Raw genomic sequence first — 21,610 nt, forward strand, 5'->3', positions numbered from 1 at the left:
GCCTGGGCAGGAAGGAGGTGGAGGTTTGGCTCTGCACCAGCATGCACAGGGAATATGGTTGCAGGACAGGAGGAAAAGTAAGAGGGGGCAGGAGCACAGCCAGGCAGCCAGGCTGCTTTACAGGCAGCAGTGAGAGAGCTTTTCCCAAACATGTGTCCCATTAAACCATCACAAGACTGTCCATAAGAAGAAAGCATTGGATTAAGGCATTGAAGAGAGGCAGTCACTTCCAACAGCAGCTCTGTTTTAAACACCAAGTGCCATTGCTCCTCATGGAAAGGGTTTACAAGCCCACACTAAACCCTGTGCAGGGACATAGAGACAGGTGTCTTAAGCAGGCTGGCACCAAAAGCTGATGTTTGAGAGGTCTGGGATACCTCATCGTGGGCACAGCCTTCCCAACCCACTTCTTCATGCTCCTCCTCTGTCTGCTGGAGAGAAATGAGCTCTTCCAGATGTCTCATTTCAGGCTGAGATGAGGCACAGCCCAGCAGACAGGTCCATCCATTCACCCTGCAAATCCTCACTGTGGCAGATAGCCCACTGCCCTGGTTACCCCAAAATCATGTGCTGGTGCTCCCAAAGCCACCAAATTTCTGCCCTCTGGGGATGATGAGCTTGGTGGAGCACAGCTCTGCCACCAGCCCCTGCCTGCCACAGTGGCACTGGGCACTCCCACCTGTGAGAGATGTGCCCACCCACACCAGAGACCACCAGCCTGGCAGGAGGGCACCGGCAGTCTGCCTCAGTTCCTCCCCACCCCTCCACGGGTCTGATGTAGCACCTCTTCTCCTCTCTTTGTTTGAAGGACTCTGCTCTGCAGGGAGAGCCAATGAAAGAGAAAAGGGATATCGAGCCAGTGGAAAGCAAAAAACAAAGGCTGGCCAGTGTCACCAGCAGCGAGAGCTTCGCCAGCTCTGGCTTCCAGGAAGATAAAAGTCTGAGTGATGTGGAGGAGGACGAGGAGGGTAGGTATTAATTCCTTCCTGTCCCTACACGGACTGTGATATTTTTACAACATACTGTGAATCCCTGAAATTTTTTTCCTCATTTATCACCCTAATAAACATCCGTGGGAGATGCTCAGAGGGTCATGTCCAAAGGGTAAAAGATTTAAAAAAAGATTATTTCCAGGGTTACTAAATCTGACAGGAAAATGTGTGGTTGTTTGTTCTGACTGCTCCTTATCTTTGGGGAAAACACAGCAGTGTCCAAAGCATGGGGTGTACAGCAAGCACTATTTTTGTTTCCAATGACAGTGGGTTGACCTTCAAATACCCCTCCATAAAGACTGAATTTATGGGAATAATGGGGTCTATAAGAAAGGGGGAAAACAACTGCCTGTGAGATATCTTAGTAACAAACCCTGCTTTCCACCTCTGCAGATGCTGATGACCTGTACAAGTTGCCCCTCACCATGGAGGACCTGATCTCTTACAGCTTTCAGGTGGCCAGAGGCATGGAGTTCCTCTCCTCCAGAAAGGTGAGTTTTGCACTGAGGGTTTTTCACTGCAGAAGAACAGGATTCAGAGGTGAAATCACGTCTACATGGTAGTGACACCTTCCTTGGGAGAGGTCCCAAAGGAAGAGCCGTTTTCCTCTTGGCATTATAAATATAACTGTGTTTATCTAAGTATCCATAGTCCATAAACACAGGATCATGACTGAAGGCAGTGGGTCAAGCTCATTCATTTGGGCAAGATCTTTAGGGTGTGGTAGGTTTTTCCTTAATTTCAACATATATTAGGGAGCTCCAAATGATTCAGCTCTTTCCCTGGAAATGTCAAAGGACTTACAAATTTGTCACTTTCTGAACTTAGTAATTTTTTAAAAAATAATTACTGCTGTTTACAGTAACTTCATGTAAACTACAGGCAACTTCCCTAAAAAAATTAAATTTATTATTATCATTATTAGAATTACAATTATTATTATAATTAATAATAATAATAATATTAAAGGATATGGGAGACAGGAAATTTGTGGGCAGGAATAAGGAAATGCAGTTTGATTGTGAAACTGTTTTATTATAGTGCATTCATCGTGACCTGGCAGCCAGAAACATCCTTTTATCTGAGAACAATGTTGTGAAGATCTGTGATTTTGGCCTTGCAAGAGATATTTATAAGAATCCTGATTATGTGAGAAAAGGAGATGTAAGTCAAGATGCTGTTTATTTACCCAAATGTTTATAACATGTCATTTCAAACTATCCACCAAAATACTCTGTAGACATTCACATTTCCCAAATTTAAGAGCTCAAAAGCTGTTGGTTTCTATGTGAAGATGAGCTGTCCAGATGTGTTGTGGAAGCTGGGAAGCATTTCAATCCTCAGGCATGAGGCTTAGACATGCTGACTGCTTCACAGCTTTGCCCTGTTAATACTTCGGTTTTTAGACATTTCTTGGCTGGTTCACCATAACCCCCTTACTCCATAAACTTCCTTCAAGGAAAACAGCTCTTCCAAAAGAAGGTGTGTACTGCCCAGTGCTCCTGGTGCCTCTAGGAGCTGAGCAGGACCTGCTCCTCCTGCACCTACTCGTTGTTTTTTTGCCCCTGCTACAGTGACTGCCCTGCCAGCCCTGCTGTGAAGGGCTGGGCCAGCAAACTGTGCTTGCACCCACCCGTGCCTTGGGAATGTGCTGTGGGCATTGCAGTCATGCAGAGAGTCTCTTTCTGGAGGTCTCACCCACCTGCCAGCTACTCCCACATCTGTAAATAGCTTCCAGGGTTTACAGCATTGCAAATGGGAAATGTTCACATAGCTTTGGTACTGCTCAGGAGACCCTAACAAGGTATGCTGAGGGGGCTTCAAGGGTTGATGATGTGCTCCTGCAATTCTGGCTCTGAAAACTTCCCCCAGAATAGCTCCAACATTGTTACAGAATGGTTGGTGCTTGGATGCAGGGCTCTCTGCCCTGTCCCTATGATGCTGGCAAGACACCTCTGCTCCTACACACTCCCACATCCCTGTAAAGAAAAGCCTGGTCACAGGTTTCCAATGTCTGGTGTTTTGTGCCACATGTTTTTTAAAAACAGCCTTTTACTCCAACAATTTGTTAAGTGTATGAATGAGTGTGGGTTTATCTTGAGTGCCTGTAAGGAAATCCCACAGGTTCCTGCCTGAATGGTAATTATTTACATAACAATATATAGTTGATTCATCTATGATTAAAATCTTTCAGGCTTTGAAAATAATAGTCAGATTTGTCCCTTTTACTCCAGGCTCGACTTCCTCTCAAGTGGATGGCTCCTGAATCCATATTTGATAAAATCTACAACACAAAAAGCGACGTGTGGTCCTTCGGGGTCTTGCTGTGGGAGATATTTTCCTTGGGTAAGTTAACTATGCACCGCAGGAGCTTGACAGAAGTGGGGACTGCAGCTTGGGGAAAACACCCATTACCTTCAAAAATCTTTTGGCAGGTGTTTCAAAAAGACCTACATCAGAAGCAGAGGAATTACTGTGACCCTGTGAATGAGAAATTTTGGTGCTTTTAAGAGCACTGAAATCTCATTTGCCAAGCTGAAAGCCTTAAAGGATAGCACAGCTGCCTGAGAACTTTACCAGCTTCTTCTGCCATGGGCGAAACCTAAGCTCCCCACTTTTCCCTGCAGAAAGCCTTGGCAGAGGATGCAGGGCAGCACAGCCAGAGCAGTCACGGTGCTTTGTCTGACTGATGGCACTAGCCAGGAAAATCAGGCAATTTTTAAAGCATTTTAATTGACTGTGGAACCCTGTGGGATAACACAGAACTGTGATTCTGGGTCACCAGCTGCCCAAGACCAAGGCACCACCTCCTGTGCCACAGACAGCATTCAAGACACCGAGTGCCATGAGCTGAGTGCTCTCTCAAAAGCTCCTCATTCCCCTTGTGGGAGCAAGGGACCCAAACCCACAGTTTGCATCTGTCAGACCCTGTCACCTCCATTTCCAGCCCAAGTCTAGGAGGTCCCCAGCCCAGGAGGGATCCAGCACCCCCCTCACCAGGCTACTGGACACAGCAGGCAAAAAGCAGCTGCGCTGATGCCGCAGGATGAACTAGAGCATGCAATCTGAAATTAAAACCCGGTGAAGCCTTTTTTTTTTTCCTTTCTTTCATGTGGAAAAGGCAGGATACAAGATGTACACTGAGTGGGAACAACAATGACTGTCAGAATAGAAGAATCTTAATTGAGTTCAACACAGAGGCTGACAAAAGAGGCGAACAGCAGAGGAAACAATACTATACAATTCTCAGGACAATCAATCATTTATTAGTTTAAATACATGTTGTTGGTCAGCCTGCCAACTCTTGTGATTGTATGGTCAGCCTTATAATACCTGCTATTTTTTTCTTAAAGCCCCAGCTCCTTGAACCTGGTGACTATCTGACTCTATGAGGTCCTTTTTTTTTTTTTTCCCCTTTCATTTTCCCTTTTCCTGATTTTTTTTTTGTCTATAGAAAAAAAAAAGACCAACAATACAACCAGGCTGCATCTGAAAAACACAGAAAACAGAAAAACAATGCAAATGTACTGTGACCTCATTTAAATCAAATATTTCAATTTTTTCAAGGTGATTTTGAGCATTTAGGGTTTGTTAATATTGTGCTCAATAGAATTTGGAGTAGTCCAAACTGGCTTTTCAAGGGATAGTGTTCAAATCAAACTCATGTGCATTTTTTCTATTCAGGCCAGGGAAGCACCACCAATAATTGTGCCTTGATCTTGCTCCCCCCAAAGACTGGGGCTTGGAGCACAACCAGCAGTAATCCAGCAGGGCCAGACCTTGCAGGGGGGCACCCCTGACCCCCAGCTCTGTAACCTGATGATGCACACCCCAAGGGAGAGTTTGAGAGAGATGCATCAAGGTCACAGGTACTCAAGGCATGTATCTATTCTCCCAATGTCACTTCCAGGTGCCTCTCCTTACCCCGGAGTCCAAATAGACGAGGATTTCTGCAGGAGGCTGAAGGAAGGCACAAGAATGCGAGCCCCAGAGCAAGCGACCGAGGAGATGTAAGATGCCTTTGCTTGCCTTGTGTACCACTGCCTGCCCTCCCGGGCTGCCCTGCAGATGATGTTCCAGCCTCTCAAAGTACCCTGTGCCAGCCTAGGGAAAAACAACCCAATCCTCCATCAGTATCTTCTTGTGTGCCCCCAATCCTGGCCCCTGCCTCTCCCAGAGGGTAGGGGGCAAACAGGACCTGAGCCAAGTGCATCACCAGGGCTGTGCTCTCAGGGAAGCTGAGCAAGGAGGAGGAGGAGGAGGGTCATTCCTTGCTAGGTTTAATATTTACGGACATGCACAGAGATAAGTGCTGGAGGAATGTGACATTATTAACATCATCTTGACTTAGGAAGTGACAGTGGAGGCTTCCTTGCAATCACTGGGGTACTGAGGGTTCCACCCTTTCCTGTACACCGTGTCTGATGGCAGAGGAAGGTGACGGGGACCCACAGCCGCCCCGCCCGGGTTGTCTGAGTCCTTACTGCCACGTCGGCCATCACTCCCTTCTCCCCTGCCTTCAGGTGCAGTCTCAAGCTGCTACTGCATGGCAGCCAACACCTTTTTGGAGGCCAAGGTGGGTCAGGCCAGAGCACATTGCCTGACCCATGCAGCACACTGAACATTCACCCTGTGACACAAGTCACTGAGGACCATGAACATGTCCAGGGTGTTTTACCTCTGGAGGCAAAATCAAGAACGTGTGAGTGTCTTGGTGTCTTCCCGAGTGCTGTGTCATGGCTCTAAATAGCAACACTTACCAAAAAATAGTTCTAGCAGAAGAAAAGGATGCAAGCCAGCCATGCCTATCTGGGAGTATTGCCCATTGACTAATTTTATTATCCTAGTGACAGTAGATAAGAGCTTTTTTTTGTCTCTTCCACATATTTTATTGCAGGAAGGAAAGCTCGGCTCAACCAATACAAGGAAGTGACACATCCATATAAGTCATCTTAGGATGCTTTTAGGATACTTTAACCTAAACATTGCCAGTTAATAGATGTTTAATACAAAGGTTTAATGCTTAATTAGGAATGAAAAAAAGGAAATATGACTGGTTGGCTGAATTATCCTTTTGATGCGGTCTTCTAGGGTGTTGCATGAAGGTTTTCTGTTTTTATGGAAAGTTCACTGCTTTACTTTTAGGAAGAGGCCTCAATGGTGTTAGAGAGAATCTTTGTAAAAGCAAGCAGGTTGAGGAGTTACTTTGTCTGTCTATCGATGACAAGACGTCAAAGACTGCGCTGCCTTGGGTCAAACGCAGCTGTAACCCCACCATGTGCTCTCTTTGCTGTTGCCCTCACAGTTACCAAATCATGCTGGACTGCTGGCAGAGCAATCCCAACGACAGGCCACGGTTCTCCGAGCTGGTGGAAAAGCTGGGTGACCTGCTGCAAGCAAATGTCCAGCAGGTATTAATGTCACAACCGCATGCTGTCACCGAGGCAGGGGCAGCTGGTCATGTGGACCCAGGAATAAGGCTTCTATTTCTTGTTCACATTTAGGAAGGGAAAGACTACATACCCCTCAGCACAATATTTACAACAGAAAATGGGTCTCCCCCTGCATCTGATCCTTTGTGCAATGAAAATTTTCCTGTTACAAGCTCAAGTTGTGGAAGCACCGAAAACGTCAGGTGAGATAAGCAAGAATAAGACTGTGTTTGTTTGTTGGGGGTGGTAGCTCACTGCATAGCCCAGCTTGGACGTGGGGGCAAGAAAATACTCAGAGACAGCCCAGAGGTGGCCTGAGTGTCCCAGCAGTTGCTGAGTCACCCACTGCTGTGGCTCTTTCTGCCCAGGGGGACCTGAGAGGCTCAGCTGTGTGTACCCCAGGACTGGGGAGTGAGATTTGGGTGGGGTCTGGTTAACAAGTCCCTTTTGTATGATCTATCTTGAACTGTCTAAAGAAACAGAGAAATGCCCAATACCTCCTGCCTGTGCACTTCACACTCTCACCAAAAATTCTCCTTCTCTTGTTGAACAGATACATAAACACTTTCAAAATAAACCCCTCCCAGCGCATAAAGACATTTGAAGAGCTTCCCAAGAAGGAAACGCTTGTATTTAATGTAAGTGACTCCTGGGCCAAATGATATGCCATGTGTTTCTTTTTATTTATGTGACAGATTTATATAGGGATAATCAGGATGGGGGGGTTACTGCTTTGTCAGCTCTAACTGATACAAGGTGCAGGATTAGCTGTACTTGCAAAAAGAGGTTATCCCACTGCCCTACAAATTAGGGTCAGAGATCCTTGCTGGCCATGTCATGGGCTGCAAACACTCCTTCCCTGACAAGAAGTGGTCAGTTCCAGTAGGTCTGCAAGATATAGCTACCAGAGTCCCACCTGAATCTCACTGGTGTGGGACAGACACTTAAAATCCCTTGGATCTGCATTTTCATCTGAATAGGAGTGCACAAAGGAGGACTGTGAGTCCCTTTTCCATCAGAGGTTCTTGACAGGAACAAGACCTGTTAGCAGATGGACAAGCTGGAGCCGTGTCTAACAGTGGGACACACACCCAATCCTGCTATGGATGGGCATGGGTGAGAGGCTGGGGCAAGGTTTTAGTGACTCATTAGAAGACATTAAGCAGCAGGAGGAGGGAAAGGCACAGTGGTCCTCACAGGGTTGAACTGGTGGCTGGCCAGAGCCTCAGACTGCATGCAGACCCTTTTCTTCCAGCACCCTGGATCTGCATTAATATTACCTGTCCGCTGCACCCCAAGGCACCATTAAATGCCCGTGCACTGCTGTGCACAGAGCTGCTGTCTCCTAGAGCTGTCTCAGCATCAGTGAGCAGAAGGATGCAGGAAATCAGACCAAAGAGGAACTGAGTCCTTTGTGAAATACAGTTAACACCTAACAGGACTGCATCTTTCCTTTTTCTTCAAGGATTATCAAGCAGACAGTGGGATGGTGCTGGCTCCAGAGGAACTGAAACGCTTCACATGGACAGGCAGCAAGCAGAAGCGGACACTCTTTGGGTCTGTATTTGACATTCCCTTCTTCTCAGGTTTTAGATGGCAAAGGAGAATTCAAGGTCCTTGTGCTACATCATGCCTTGTGAAAGTAGCTGAAGTGGCCCCAGCCCTTGCAAACACTCTTGCTGAGGTGTGTCCTGCTGGGTTTAATCAGCAGTCAATCATCTTCCACAGCTATGCCTTTGAAGAAGCAAATAACCCTCAACCCCTTCGTTGCACATCAGCAGTACGATCTATTAGCACTTATTGATCCACCTAATGCTCAATTTAATGCCAGAGTGTCAGAGAGCACTGAACTGAGGTAGGAGGCAGGTAACCGTAGGAAACAAGCCATTCATAATAGGGGAGGAGGAATGCGTGGCTGTGAAGGATTTGCAGTTGTTTCTGCAAGTCCCAAGGGCACCCCAGCTGGGACAAGGCCCCCTGTGCTTGTTTTTGCCCTTCTTTTCCATGACTCAGCTAAGCACGGCCCATTTAACACCCATGGGCTCAGGATGCTGAAGTGGCAACTTTACAATAGATGGATGTGAGGGCCTCACTTCTCTTCCTGCCTTTAAGCACTTGAATATATTGGCCATCTTCCTCCACCTAATTCCTGACAGCTGCCCAAGCAGGGAACTAGTGCTGCTCTAAGAAATGAGTTGCACTGACATGAACTCTCTGTAAATGGGAAGTGTTTATTTTCTCAGTGCCGGCGCTGTATCAGCTCCCAGCCGCTGCAAAGCTGGCAGTGTCCTGGTTTCAGCTCACTGCTCTCAGCCAGCCTGGAGACTGCCCAGACCCAGCCCATCGTTCATCTCGTGCTGGCAGGAGGTCAAGGCCAGCCTGCCAGCGCCAAACTTGCCAGTGCCTTGCAGTTGGGCAGGCTGGGAGGTGCAGCATTGTCTCAGAGAACAATTGGAGCTGGCTGAAACGTGCGGTCAAGGCAGAGAGGCCTCGCTTCACGAAAAATTCCAGTGACTTAGAGGGTGTTGGGTGAAATACTACGTGTAGGACAGAAATACGTGTAGGAGAGCGTGCACGCTCACAGGGCTGGAAAGCACGGCCTGGAAAAACGCACCGCTGGCAGCAGCCTGCAGGGCCAAAGCTGCTCATGCGTGGCAAAGCCAGGGCAACACAAGCCACTCCAAACAAACGCTGGGAAACCCTTTCTCCTGCCTTGACCTTTCAGAAAATAGGCTCCTGAGCAGTTTTATGGTACTTCAGCTCTGTTGCGGCATGCTGTCTTTGGAGGAGCCAAGGACTATAGAGCTTGGAGTGTAAGTGGATATTACAGGGTTCCAAAGGATGTGATATTCCCTGGAAGTGGTTTAACTCCTTTTCTGTGTATTTCTGAAGGCTGCTGTCAGACAACATGGTAATCTCCCCAAAGGAAAATTATGAAATGCCTTTTTCTTTGCATGCAGCAAAGATGCACTTCCGAGCATCCCTCTGGAAGTGCTTTAAGAGGCATTTTCAAATGCAGAAGGAAAAGGAATGCTTGGATATGAAAAAAAATTGAACTGAACATAAATCCTTGGGAAAACGGAATGGTAGACTGAGATCATACAAGGTCATCTGGCCTGCAAGCTGAACAAGTGGTATTGTAGCACTGTGCCAAAAAGCACTCATGGATGTGAATGCAGACAGTGACCCTTCTGTCTGCACACATTCCTAAAAGTGGCAGCACCTTAGCCAAGCATCCTTTACTTAAAATTAATTGGCGCAGTAAATAAATACCCCTGAAGTTTGTACTGAGCAAGGTGGAGCCTGGAGGGGTTTGAGGCATGGAAACTGATCTAAGCAGATGTACAGTCCTGCTTCTTCACTTGTATCATAGGCATCCTGCTCTGCGCTCCTGCACTCACTCTTGTGCTGACATTTCAGCTTGGCTTTTCTTGCAGGGAGCTGATTCAGGTTGCCAGATTGTCAGAAGAGTTTCTGAGTGAGCAAGTAGCAGCTCATGGTCAGGGCAGCTGGTGCCAGCACCAGACTGACGGTTTCACCTCCCTTTGGCAGCAGCTTACTTACAGTTAGATCCCTTTGCTGTAACAAAGCATTGGCAGATTCAGACTGGGCAGAGCTGAAGAACTGCATAGTGTGGAAGGAGCCAAACCCAGAGCACCCTACTTGTCTCTAGAAGCACTCCCAGGGTTTGTTTCAGAGGAAACTGATCAGTTGACTGCAGGAGAGAGCCAGCATGTAGTGCTTGCCAGGCCGAGGGCACAGCAGAGCAGGGAGCCAACCTGACAGTGCAGTGGTACCCCACTGACCCTGGCGAGGTGCCTCCTCTTGGGCTTCCACTTCTCCTGCCTAGGGAAAGGCACTAATGCCAAAGCTCACCTTTGGTTTCACTACAGGAAAGAGCATCAACCCAAACCCTGGTGAACTCCCAAGGCCCAGGAGGTGGCCAGGAGCAGGAAACACACTGGGATCCCATTTTGGGTCTTGGAGGGAGAAATAGAAATGGTTGTGACATGTCTTGGACTTGCTAATGCCACTGAGATGATAAATTATATTCTGAACAGCAGGAAGAGAACTAAGTTTTTCCTAATATGAGGCCTCAGGTAAAAGACCCCAGTAGAAAGGTTGGGGGGCAGTTCTGAGCTATCCTCTTTTGCAGGTAGAAAAGATCCCAAGTGCAACCCTTTTCTAGCTTTTCAGTAGTGGTGAAAAAGTCCAACACAAGTAAGCCAAAATCCTTGGGCTGAGGCAGACCCTTGAGTTAGTGTAAATTACAAAGCCAGAAAAACAGCAAGAATTATACCTCCTGTGAGCTTGAACAAGCATCTCAAGAGCTACAGCCAGCCTGTAACCTCACTCTGGTCTTGAACATGGCAAGAAACCAGCAGCCATTTCCTCCAACAAACAATCCCAATTAAAGACCAACTAAACACAGTTTCCAATTTACATCCCTAGATTGGCAAGAAGATAGTCCACAGCTACAGAAGCCTTTACTGACTGTAAATTCAGACCCAAAATAAAGCCTGACTACAGATGCCAAAACCCCTTGAGCTCCCTCAAAGTTTTTTGTGGGAATCCATGCCCAGGTACAGCAGTGCACTCCAGATAAAATTAATAGATGCAGTTCTACTGGTGTAAAGGTTTATTAAAGCAGAAGCCAAGTCTAGCTCACAAAAAATCCCAAAAACTCAGGATGCAAAAGCCTGATGATGATGAAAGGATCAAAGCATGACAGTTTTTAAGACTCACAACTTGTCATACACACTCCACTTTTGCCAGCTCCCAAAGACTCACAATCACAATGTAAATCACAGAGGCTCTCCTCTTTAAACCATCACAAAAAGTCCATTGCATCTGTGACTAACATTGTCATAGTTATGGAATTTATCCCAAGGCAAGTACGTCTCCATCTGCCAACAGATGCAATTCAAAAATATGGGATGCATCTGCAATCCTCATCACAAGGGCTCCTCTTCAGGAACTCCATTCATCTACTAATAAATTTAATGGGGTGGTCTTCTTAGGGAGACCATGCAAGTTCCTACAGTAGGACAGAGACCACACTCCTTAAAAAACCACACAGGCTTCTGAGTTAGAATTTGAGAAACTGTGACATCTAAGAGGAACTTGTAATGATCTTGTGCCACTAGTTCTGTAGTTTGACTTAAACACCTAACAGTGCAAAATAAAAAGAAAAGCAAAACCCTGGGCTCTGCAAGCCTCAACAGATGCTCTCTGAATGTCTTGCTTGGAATTCAAGACTTGGGCTGCCAACGTTTCTGACCTTATAAATGGAGAGAAGTGGATTGTCCATGAACTTATAAAAATACAGGGGAGGAAATCTAATTTTAGACACTGTGGTCCAACATGTTTACTTTAGGATTTCACATGTAAACAGTGATGGAAAAATGCTCTGGCTTGTCCTTTGTCTACAGATAAATCTTTGGTATCCAAGTTCAATGGTATAAAAATTCTCTTTGCCCTGATTTTCTTCATTACTGAAAGAGCCCTTCTTTGTAAGCACTGTGATCTCTGACTGTGGGTGACCAAGTGCCATAAGGCTAACAGTGCCTTTAAAAGTGGCTTTGCCCAGAAGACATTAAACCCCTCTTAGTAAAGGGCATCTTATAAAAGGCAGCCTACAGGATAACTGGCCCTTTTAAAAGACAGGAAAATTCTACTTCAAACCAGCAGTTCGTGGCAGCTGCCAAAAGAAGCCAAAAAAAGCAGACAGCCAGACCTCATGCTCTTCCTCACAAACATCAGCCATTTGTATTAGAAATTCTTCCCAGCATTAGGCTTTGGGAACACCTACACTAGTAGTTTTCTACTTTTGCCTCAAGGTTTGAGACCTCCCATCACTTCACTCCTGCTCAAAACCCCGTTTCCTTAGGAAGAAACATTTAGATGTGGGGATATGCTGCCTCAGCACCAGCAGAGCTGCCAGACACTCCCCACTACACCAGCCTGCAATAAAGTTTCACTCCCCAGCATCTGCCACAAATGAGCAATTAGAGCTTAGGCTGAGCAGTCCAGTACTCCCCCCAAGCAATGCACTTTTACCACTTTTAACAGTATTGTTCACTCCCAGCACCTCTGTTTAAAGGGGACTCACAGGGATCACAGGAGGGCTCCTTCACTCCTCTGTTCTGCACTCCCACTGAGCAAGTCCATCTGCATCAGTGCCCTTCCCACCATGTAAGAATTAACTTGTGACCTAGCTCTGCTCAAGTCACTAAACCAACGATCTTTACCTGTTAAGAAAGCTCACAATGACACTGCTCTATTACAGCATTAAAGGTGCCAGCAGGAGCAAGGAGTCAGTGCTTTCTGGAATAGCCAAGCCGAGAAGCTTCTGCAGTTTCAGCTGTGACCAGCTCAGTGACTCCAAGCGAAGATACACCTGTGGTTATGCGATGCTGGAGAAAATGATTGCCAGCCGTTCTCCTCCCGACTACAATTCTGCTGCTCATTATTCTCAGCCACCAGTTTAAGTACTTCTAGGCCAAGATCTAAGCATGCAGGGTCTTATGAAACACTATCAGTTTCAAAACTCTGATTCAAATTATTTTAATTATCATAAAACTTGAAAAGTTATCACTGGCTTAATCCCTGTGATGTGCTTTTCTACAGACTGCAGTACATGCATTCAAAATAGAGCAAAATATTATTGCTTAAATCTTGGCTTTCCCAAACGCTCAACACCAATAGCTTTTGCTAAAAATGCTGAGTGCTTCTGCATCCAGGAAAACCTGGAAGGCCATTATTACAGCCTCTGCTCAAACTTGAGTCACTTCTGTCCTGACTGGGAGAGGCAGCTAGGAGTCCTAGAGAGCCAGGAATCTGCACCAGGCACTGAGGTATTCACATCCCATGGCTGGGGTATGTGCTGTACTGGAAAATAAAGGAGCCTTCAAGAAGACACAAGCTATAAACAGACCACAAACTATATTTTTTTATGAAAACTACTTTGAGAAACTTGTGGGAGGGCTGATGCTCTGGGGAAGCTGAATAAACTAATTGGGGATGGGGCATTATATGGATCTTACTGCTCCAGATGGCAGATGCAGTAGGGAGCCTTGCAAGGCAAGAAGTTAAAATGCACTGCTAAACGCAATTGGCAAGGGTAGAGTAGAGCTAAGACCAGATCCAGAGCTGTAACAATAGGGAATACATACCAATTCAGTTTGGACAATCCTGTTGAAATCAAGTAAATATTGAAGTTTTGCACTTTGTCAGTAAGCCAACACGCACACACTGGACCACAAGGTAGATAGGTTAAAGTCAAGCTCTGTAAACAAAACCTCATGGACCTTCTAACACTGCACTGATTATATTTTATTTATGGGAATCTGTCTGAAAAGACAGGATGGCTACTAGACTGCACAAACTTTAATTGATCACTAGAGAGTTTGAAGAGATTAGTTAGAAATTACAAGACAATCTGTAAAGTTAGGGCAGCTTTTCTGTGAAGACACCTAAATTTCCATGTTAAGTTACCAGTATGTACAGGAATAAAAATGTATCATTCATTTACAGCAGACTTTTGTACAGCATCTCAGAAAGGTCATGAGTGTTCTTTGCTCAGGAAGCATTAGGGTGCACCCATTCCCTTTCACCTTTGAATGCAGTATTGAAATGAGACATTGAACACAGCAGCACTGATATCTGCCAAAGTAATTACAGCCCAATGTCAGCTTCTTGTGGTCCACTAAAATACGTATTAACTCAAATGCTACATGTTATATGATCTCTTGCTCTCTCAGAATTCAGGCAAAGCGCCGTGAATGTAACCCACTAACAGACTTTAAGGTAAATGACCTTTTGCATATTTACAAATAATAACTATCTTTGATATTCAAGCAAAATAAATATGTACCACTACTTCTAAGTATCTCTGCACAAGAGATCATCAGTTTTAAGTATCTATTGCACTGCCTCTTGTTGGTAAAGCATATTTTACCTTGATAAAGACAAAAGTTTCAGTATTCTTTTGTTACTAGAACTGAGCAGGAATAGTTACAGGATGATGCATCTCAAAGGATATGTTTGCACAGTGTAAATATATAAATATGCTTTTATGCATAAATATTTAAGAAAACTGGACTACAAAGATTACTTTTGTATGAACTCCCAAGTGTCTTCAGATGTGAAGAACTCCTATTTTGTCTTGCATTTTCTGTCTTTATATAATGTGTTTGACTACTAAATTCATATAATAAAGTTTGCTTTTCAAAAAAATTAAGAGTTCTGCCAGTGTCAAAGACTGCTGTGGCACACAAGTCAGCACTGGTAGCACAACATCTGGCACATATCCATCCCACAGGCTGATTTTCTGAGCAAAGGAGAACATGGAACAATCACACAGAAGGAAGGCACACTTCTTGCACAGCAATCCAGCTACAGTGAGAGATACCTGTCACTGCTCCCTGTGTGGGTGACATCCCCTAGGTTCAGCATAGTTAGGAAGAGCTTACTGCTGTCTAGAGACAAAAATTCAACTCGGCCTCTGGGAGAGGCAAGGTTTCATGGTGGGGGAAGACAAAGACAAACATCCACCACATAAACCACTCACAATCCCTGGTTTCTTCAGCAGCTAGAAGATGCACACCAGAGAAAAGGACAGCAAACAGGGCTAAGGTGTCCCCACCAAAGCCTGTTCTGAAGCTCCTGTGGCAGCAGGCAGCACCTTAGGCCTGAGTAGAGACTCTTTAATTCAGAGAATCCCCACCCCATTCATCTGAAGCTGGGGAGGCTGCCTCCACAGAGATGTTCAATCAAGTGCCTCCTGCTAAACAGCATTCAATCACCTGAGGGGCTCTCCAAGTGCTGGAAGGAAGTGGAGATGAAGCTTTCTCTGGGAAAGCAGAATGGGATCATCAGTTGCTGCAGGAGTTGTGTAGCTGTTGCTGCACATTACTAAGGAGGAAACTGGAGACTGGTGATGTGCATCAATCAAACAATGTAGCTTATATAATAACATTCCTAAAACACTGCAATCTCAGCAATAATGACTCCATGTTAAATATGTGCAGGGACTATTGACAATTCACAATATATTACACAAAATTACATCCTCCAAAAGCACGGTCAGCATTGGATGGATATAGGAGACTTTATCCCACCAGCAAATCATTGAGCCTTTGCTGGTTAAAAATATAGAAAAAGAATTCTGTGAAATGAAGTTATTGCGACTCCATGTGCAAATTCTCAGAGAAATTAATACACTTTGTTACTGAGCAAAAAAAGCTCAAAAAACATGGAAGCAAGGGTACTTAAGCAGAGTTTCAAAAGTAGGGCTTATCGAGGAAAGCAGATCTGATCAAACTGAAGCAGATGGGATCTGACTTGGGAGTTACAGAAATATGCATTAATGCAATTCTAGTAAACAATATCAGTTTTAGAACAGCTGATACACTCTAAGTGGCAAGCACTAAACACAGTTTGTGACTCCTGTTTAAACTCTGCATTGCAGACAGAATGAAATAAAATTCCACCACCAAAGTTAAAAAGCCCTGGATCCAACTTCAGAGCTTCACAATGTCAAAATAAGGCCACATTACTTCTGGTATTCTTTATTAAAAATACTGCTGTACACATGAACAATGAAAACAGGATTAAAGATGAGTAACACATACTGGGATCATGACATTAGAACTTAACATACTGGTGCTTTTTAGGGGAAGCAGTTGACACCTGAATTACTGAAACAAGGGCAAATCAAAAATACATAGGTACCCTCAACAAAATATTTACAATATAGTAAATACAGCAACAAAATTTAAAACAGGTACAAAAATTAAAATGACCAACATCAGATGATTTCAAAGGTTGTCCCTTCTGTGCTTTTAGCTGTAAAAAATAGGAAGGTCAGAAATAAATTTCCCATCTGGGAGGGCACATCCTGGTGACTCTTCTTTTAAATACAGATACACAGTTCTTCCTATGAATGGATCAAACTACAACTTTAGGACAACCTTCTAAATGGAATTAAAATGGGGTAGAAGGGCTCTCCCCCCAAAAAAAACACCCAAGCTGAACTTCAGACTGTTCAAATCATTCCCAAATATAGACCAAAAAAAAAAATAAATAGAAAACAAAGCTCAACTTCTTTTTAAATTTATGTATTACCTGACACCAAATATTTTCTGGCTGACATTATGTATGAAAACTTATTAGCTGTCTACCTTTTTATTTTTAAACCAAGTCCTGAGGTTACTAGGGGCTGAAGCAAACTGACATTATGCAAATACACACAGGTTTGCAATTTAGACATGTCTTGCAGAGGGTGTGCTGGTCTAAAAAGGATGAGAATTCAAGCCCTATTTTACCCCTGCCTTACACTTCCACAAAATATTGGTCCACAAATTAAATTTTCAAAGGTTCCCAAACCCCACAACTGAACAGATGATCCCCTTTCATTTTCAAAGAAAACAATACTGGAAAAAACCTCAGCCCGCTTATAAATTAAGCATTCCATATTTCTTCTAGAATACAAGTACTTCTTTTTTTTGTACAAAAGAATTACAATATGATTTGTCAAAAAACATAGAAAAGACAGCTGCTCTTCCTCAAATACATGAGCTAATGATAAAAGACTGTTCTGCATGTTCACTTTTCAAAGTTCCTGTTCCTTTTATATTAAAAAGAACATTCTGGCAACTGTTATCGTTTGAATATTAAACATTATGTTCCTTTTAAAATTGCAACAATAATTGATTTTTAAACTCAACAACTGATGCTACTTAATGTGGATTCAACCACATTTTCTAAAATGTGTAAAGCATGTCCCTAGTCTTCAAAGCTTTCGATGTGAAGAGAGTTGCTTTTTTCTTGATGCAAGTCTCAAGGCGGAGAATCATTTTAAAGCTTATAAAAGTGGACAGAGAAATATTAAAAACTTCTCTGAAAACTACAAATATTGAGAATCATTAAAATTGATGTCAGTAACATCAGTTGCAAGTGCTTAGAGTCTGTCCTGACCTTTTGAGTTTCCACATTTTCTTCATGGTGAGCACCCAGTGCTATTAAAACATTCAGTGCTGGGAAAGGATAGATACAGTCTTCACTACTGCTTTAAGAAAGGAAATTCCTACATATTTGGCAGTCTTCAGTATCAAAGTGTAGGTGTTTAACTAGAAATCCCATGAATACCCAAGTTTGGAGACAACTGCATGTCCAAAAATTAGAAAGGTAATTGAGGAGCAAAATTCCAGACTTTCGAAACTGAATTACTTCAGGAATATTCATGTGTTGAGTATTAGCAAAAGTAATATTACTTTGGGCTAAGCAGTGACTGCAAAGGCACAGCAGATCATTATCCCTCCAGATTCAGGCCGTAAAACTTGAAAAGCTCTTGATGCCAGACAACTGCTGTGTTTAGTTAATCTTCTTTTAACAGTGTCTTTGTATCTGTATCCAGTGTAGCGTACCATAATAAAGCTGTGGTTCAAAGAACAGAACTTTATACAAAAATTATACTGTAAATAACCTAAAGTAATACACTCCTGAAACTTCAGGCATTTAAACAATTTCTTTAAAAAAAAATCTATTAAAAAAATTGCATAAATGTAAATGCTTCTGACTACCAGGAAAATGTACAAACAGTTTTTAAAAGGCGCTGGTTGTGTTTAGAGCAAGTTTGATATGCTCCTTAAATTAAAGATGTTTCCCATTATGCTGTTTTCGTCACTTGGCTTAGACAAAGTTTAAATCGAATGACAGGGGACTTTCTTTCCTTTTTAGTCAATTCACCAGTACTTCACTTGACTGGTTTTAAAAAGTTGTTTCTTCTCACATTTCTTTGAGCTAACAGTGGGTGGCATACAGAGCTTGCATACAACACACTTTTACAGAGGTTACGAACTAAACGGTCATTAATAGAACACAATTTCTATTAAATTATTTACCTGGTCCTTTATGCTATTCTGGGTGCAAATAATATCAAAAATGAATAAATTTTGCTATATCCTCAGTGACAAAAATGTATCCCAGAAATGTCCTTGCAAAGAGTTTCCCTTAAGTATACAATGTGGCAAAACTTCAGAGATCAGAAAAGTCTTAAAAAAATTAAAATTAGTGCATATACAAGTGGAAAAAATAAAAGTAGGAACATCATGCACCTGATGTGTTCCTTAATCTAAAATAAATTCTTCACAGATAAAGCCTCCAATGGCAGCCTTAGCTCTAGGATAAGTGAAACATTCTTCCCTTCAAGTAACAGTGTACCTGACTGAAGTGCAAGCAGCTTTGCTCATCTCCTGTTTGTTTCCCAAATGTGAAATGAGATGACAACAACAATTCAGCTGTAGTGCAATTTGCTATAGGTTAAGTTCCTCAGCAATGTCCTGCATGCTTTCAGCAAATACTACAACTGACCATTTGCGGCTGCAATCAGTTCTTGAAAAGTATTTTCAAAGCAGCGTTTTAAATCGCTGTAAGTTACCACAAGTACACTCTTCTCATCTCTGGAAATGAGGCTTATTTTTTCTGGCACACCAGCATCTAACTGTAACAAGAATGCAAAAGATAAAATAAAAGAAGTGTGAAAGAAATGGCAAAACATTTCCCCAACAACAAAAGCAATCAATTTCTTGGCAAGCACGTTGTTATGGTGCAGTTCAAATCCGCTAACAGGACACAAAGGAAGAACCTGAATCACACCACAACAACGTCCTTGCCAAAAAATCGAGACATTTTAGTCTTAACCTGATGGACATTCCCAACCTTAAGACTAGATTAACATTGTTTCCTTCCCTTTCCACAAAGCTAGTAATCCTGTAATGCTCTACTTCCCTGTGTAGAAAACTTGGCAAAATTCTCATGTACTTCCTAAAGAACAAAACTAAATTTGACATTACATTTGCACATATGATCCACGAGCCTAAACGTAGGGTAGGTAATTTACTTCTTGTCCACTCCACAATGAGATAAAGCATGGATCAGCCTCAGGTAGCCTGAAAACTGGTAGAAACCCAAACCTCACATTTTTGGCAGTACTGGAAACAAACTAAGCTGTGTGGTACATTTAATCCCTTAGAAAGAAAAAAATTACTTTGGTATAATCCATAACCAAATGGATAATTTGGGGTTGAAGATCAACATTTGTTCCACATTTCTTCTCATGATTTGTTCTGACTTCTCAAATTCAATATGTAGGTTTTTTTATATACCATTAGATCCTAATTTCTAACAGAGGAATATGCTGCTTTACATGCTGAAGCCCATTACATCATTGTTTCTTATGCTCTTCTCACTTTGCAAGAAATGTTCATCAATAGAGAACTGTCAAGACTCTCTTAATATGCAGAACTTTTGTAGTTTTGTTTTAGTCAATACACTGATAGTTCCACCACAGTATTTCTTATTCTAATACAAAAGGTGGAGCAGAAACAAGTGAGATATGACACTACCAATCCATTCTTTGGAAATACAACCCCAGCAGGTTTAAAGGTATGTATTATAATATTGTACTGAAGAGAAAAGCAATGAAATGTCACAGAGATGTTCTACTAGCTGCTGTCTGGAGCAACACAGCAAGTCAGCAATTTCTTGCATTTCTCTTCTAAAGTAATGTTTTGAGTGTAACCTTTAAAGCTGCCACATTTTAAAGCTGCTGCTTTGTGAATGGTTTCAGAAGGCTGAAAGCAAGCCAATTAGCTTCTGATTTTTGTAGAGTATGGAAAAACCACCAGTGTCTTCCAACATCCACTACAAAATATTAATACAATTGAAGTGTTTGTGAAATATTGTCCACTGTTCATTCCAATTAGCATCATACAACAAATCAATGAATTACCCTAATGGAAGGTCTGTATTAAGAAAGCCACACTGCTAATTACAAACATCAGTATTTATGGCTTTCTTTCTTCCTATGGATGCATAAATCAATATTCTCAACTGAAAAGATGCTCAAAACACCACATTGAAAAGGAAAGTTTGTTTGTTTTTTTTTTTGAACAACAAAATAGGTTTCATTCAAAAGGAATGTGTTTGGCAAGTAGCAGTGAAGTCTATACAACTTCTACTAGTACTTCTACAGTTTCTGAAGTGTTAGAATACACTTGTTAGAGTGTATTTCCAAAGGAGAACTCTGTAAGCCTTACATTTTTTGTGTGCTGAGCCCACAACCACAGAAGAGAAGAGCCTCTGTTTAAAAAGGTAAGCCATGAACATTTATAGAACAAGGCATTCTTTGACATTGTCTCTTACCTGACCTATGAATTCAGGACTGTCCCCTCCTGCTACAGTACTGTATGAGTCACTGCTTTCAAATCATGATGGCATTTCAATGCCTACTTGAATGTCAACATGCTTTCTTTTTGATTTAGCCTCAATCCCTTTAATGTCCTTTTTAAAGTGATTACAGACACCAACCAGAAAGATAAAAAGGAGGTTAAAAAATGCACAGCAGTGGTCTAATAGGAGGTTAGAAACCCTGACAATTTTAGAAAAATATTTAACTGTACAGTTATTACACATCAAAGGATCTGAACATATTCCACTTTTCTTGGAGGAGAAAGTTGGCTATCCTAATCCTAGAAAAGAAAATATTGGGCACTAAAACTGTGTACTGTCAGTGTCTGCATCACCATTGCTCTACAGAGCAAGTGAAATTACCAAGCAGCTACAAAAAGCAACAACAAAAAAAGTTGCAGCATCTTAGCCTCCCATGGATTATTGAAGTTTAACAAAACAATGTAAAATAGGTTGAAAGCTGATCTACCAATTAAAAATTTAATCAGCTCACATACTTTTTAATTTATGGAGCAAGACAAGTTCCTCATCTACTGAAGATCTTGGGGTCTCTCATACATCTCCAGCTATTAATCATGAGAGTGCTCAGATAAAAATTCTGTTAGTGGTGCAGCTCTTAGAAAACTGCAAATAGCTTTGTAAAGTCAGCCTTGGAAAATAAACAGCTGGAGAGACTAGGGAAGTTATTATAGAAGTGGACTTAAAATGTTAAGTCACAGAAATTTTCTAGCACTGTCCTGTTGGCAAGGATTTTGCATAAATTTCTGTTGCAGTCTCCCTCCTGTCTCCTACTTGAGTCAGCACAGTTTAGGAATGGATCTTGCTTTATGAGCATCCTTTGTGATAACTACCAGCAGAAACCTCTCCCAGTTAAAGGAGTATCATGGATCCTTTATGCTTTGTTGAAAGACCAGAGTAGCATAAAGGGACCAG

The 21,610-nt window shown here is 42.7% G+C and overlaps 2 protein-coding genes across 9 annotated transcripts in view; one reads left to right on the forward strand and one right to left on the reverse strand.

The window, feature by feature from the left end:
* FLT1 (fms related receptor tyrosine kinase 1) overlaps positions 1–14,662 on the forward strand; it is a 109,404-nt gene extending 94,742 nt beyond the window's left edge. Inside the window, exons 21-30 of the mRNA XM_039718251.1 lie at positions 809–968; positions 1,386–1,483; positions 2,034–2,156; positions 3,227–3,338; positions 4,903–5,002; positions 6,298–6,403; positions 6,497–6,627; positions 6,978–7,062; positions 7,890–7,981; positions 12,714–14,662. Of these exons, the coding sequence (XP_039574185.1) occupies positions 809–968; positions 1,386–1,483; positions 2,034–2,156; positions 3,227–3,338; positions 4,903–5,002; positions 6,298–6,403; positions 6,497–6,627; positions 6,978–7,062; positions 7,890–7,981; positions 12,714–12,915 (1,209 nt within the window). The 3' untranslated portion in view covers positions 12,916–14,662. The remainder of the gene's footprint in view (positions 1–808; positions 969–1,385; positions 1,484–2,033; positions 2,157–3,226; positions 3,339–4,902; positions 5,003–6,297; positions 6,404–6,496; positions 6,628–6,977; positions 7,063–7,889; positions 7,982–12,713) is intronic.
* The window catches only part of PAN3 (poly(A) specific ribonuclease subunit PAN3), a 102,632-nt gene that overhangs the window by 7,610 nt on the left and 73,412 nt on the right, over positions 1–21,610 (reverse strand). For 7 of the 8 annotated variants that reach the window (XM_039718254.1, XM_039718253.1, XM_039718259.1 and 4 more), the window contains one exon: positions 15,981–18,929. The exons of the other annotated variant lie outside the window; for it this stretch is intronic. In XM_039718254.1, the coding sequence (XP_039574188.1) occupies positions 18,789–18,929 (141 nt within the window). In that variant the 3' untranslated portion in view covers positions 15,981–18,788. Of the gene's footprint in view, positions 1–15,980; positions 18,930–21,610 lie in introns of those variants that run through there. 8 annotated transcript variants of the gene reach the window in all.

The sequence above is a fragment of the Passer montanus genome, unplaced genomic scaffold (assembly GCF_014805655.1).
Source record: "Passer montanus isolate IOZ18808 unplaced genomic scaffold, ASM1480565v1 scaffold4, whole genome shotgun sequence".
In the NCBI taxonomy this organism is placed as follows: domain Eukaryota; kingdom Metazoa; phylum Chordata; class Aves; order Passeriformes; family Passeridae; genus Passer; species Passer montanus.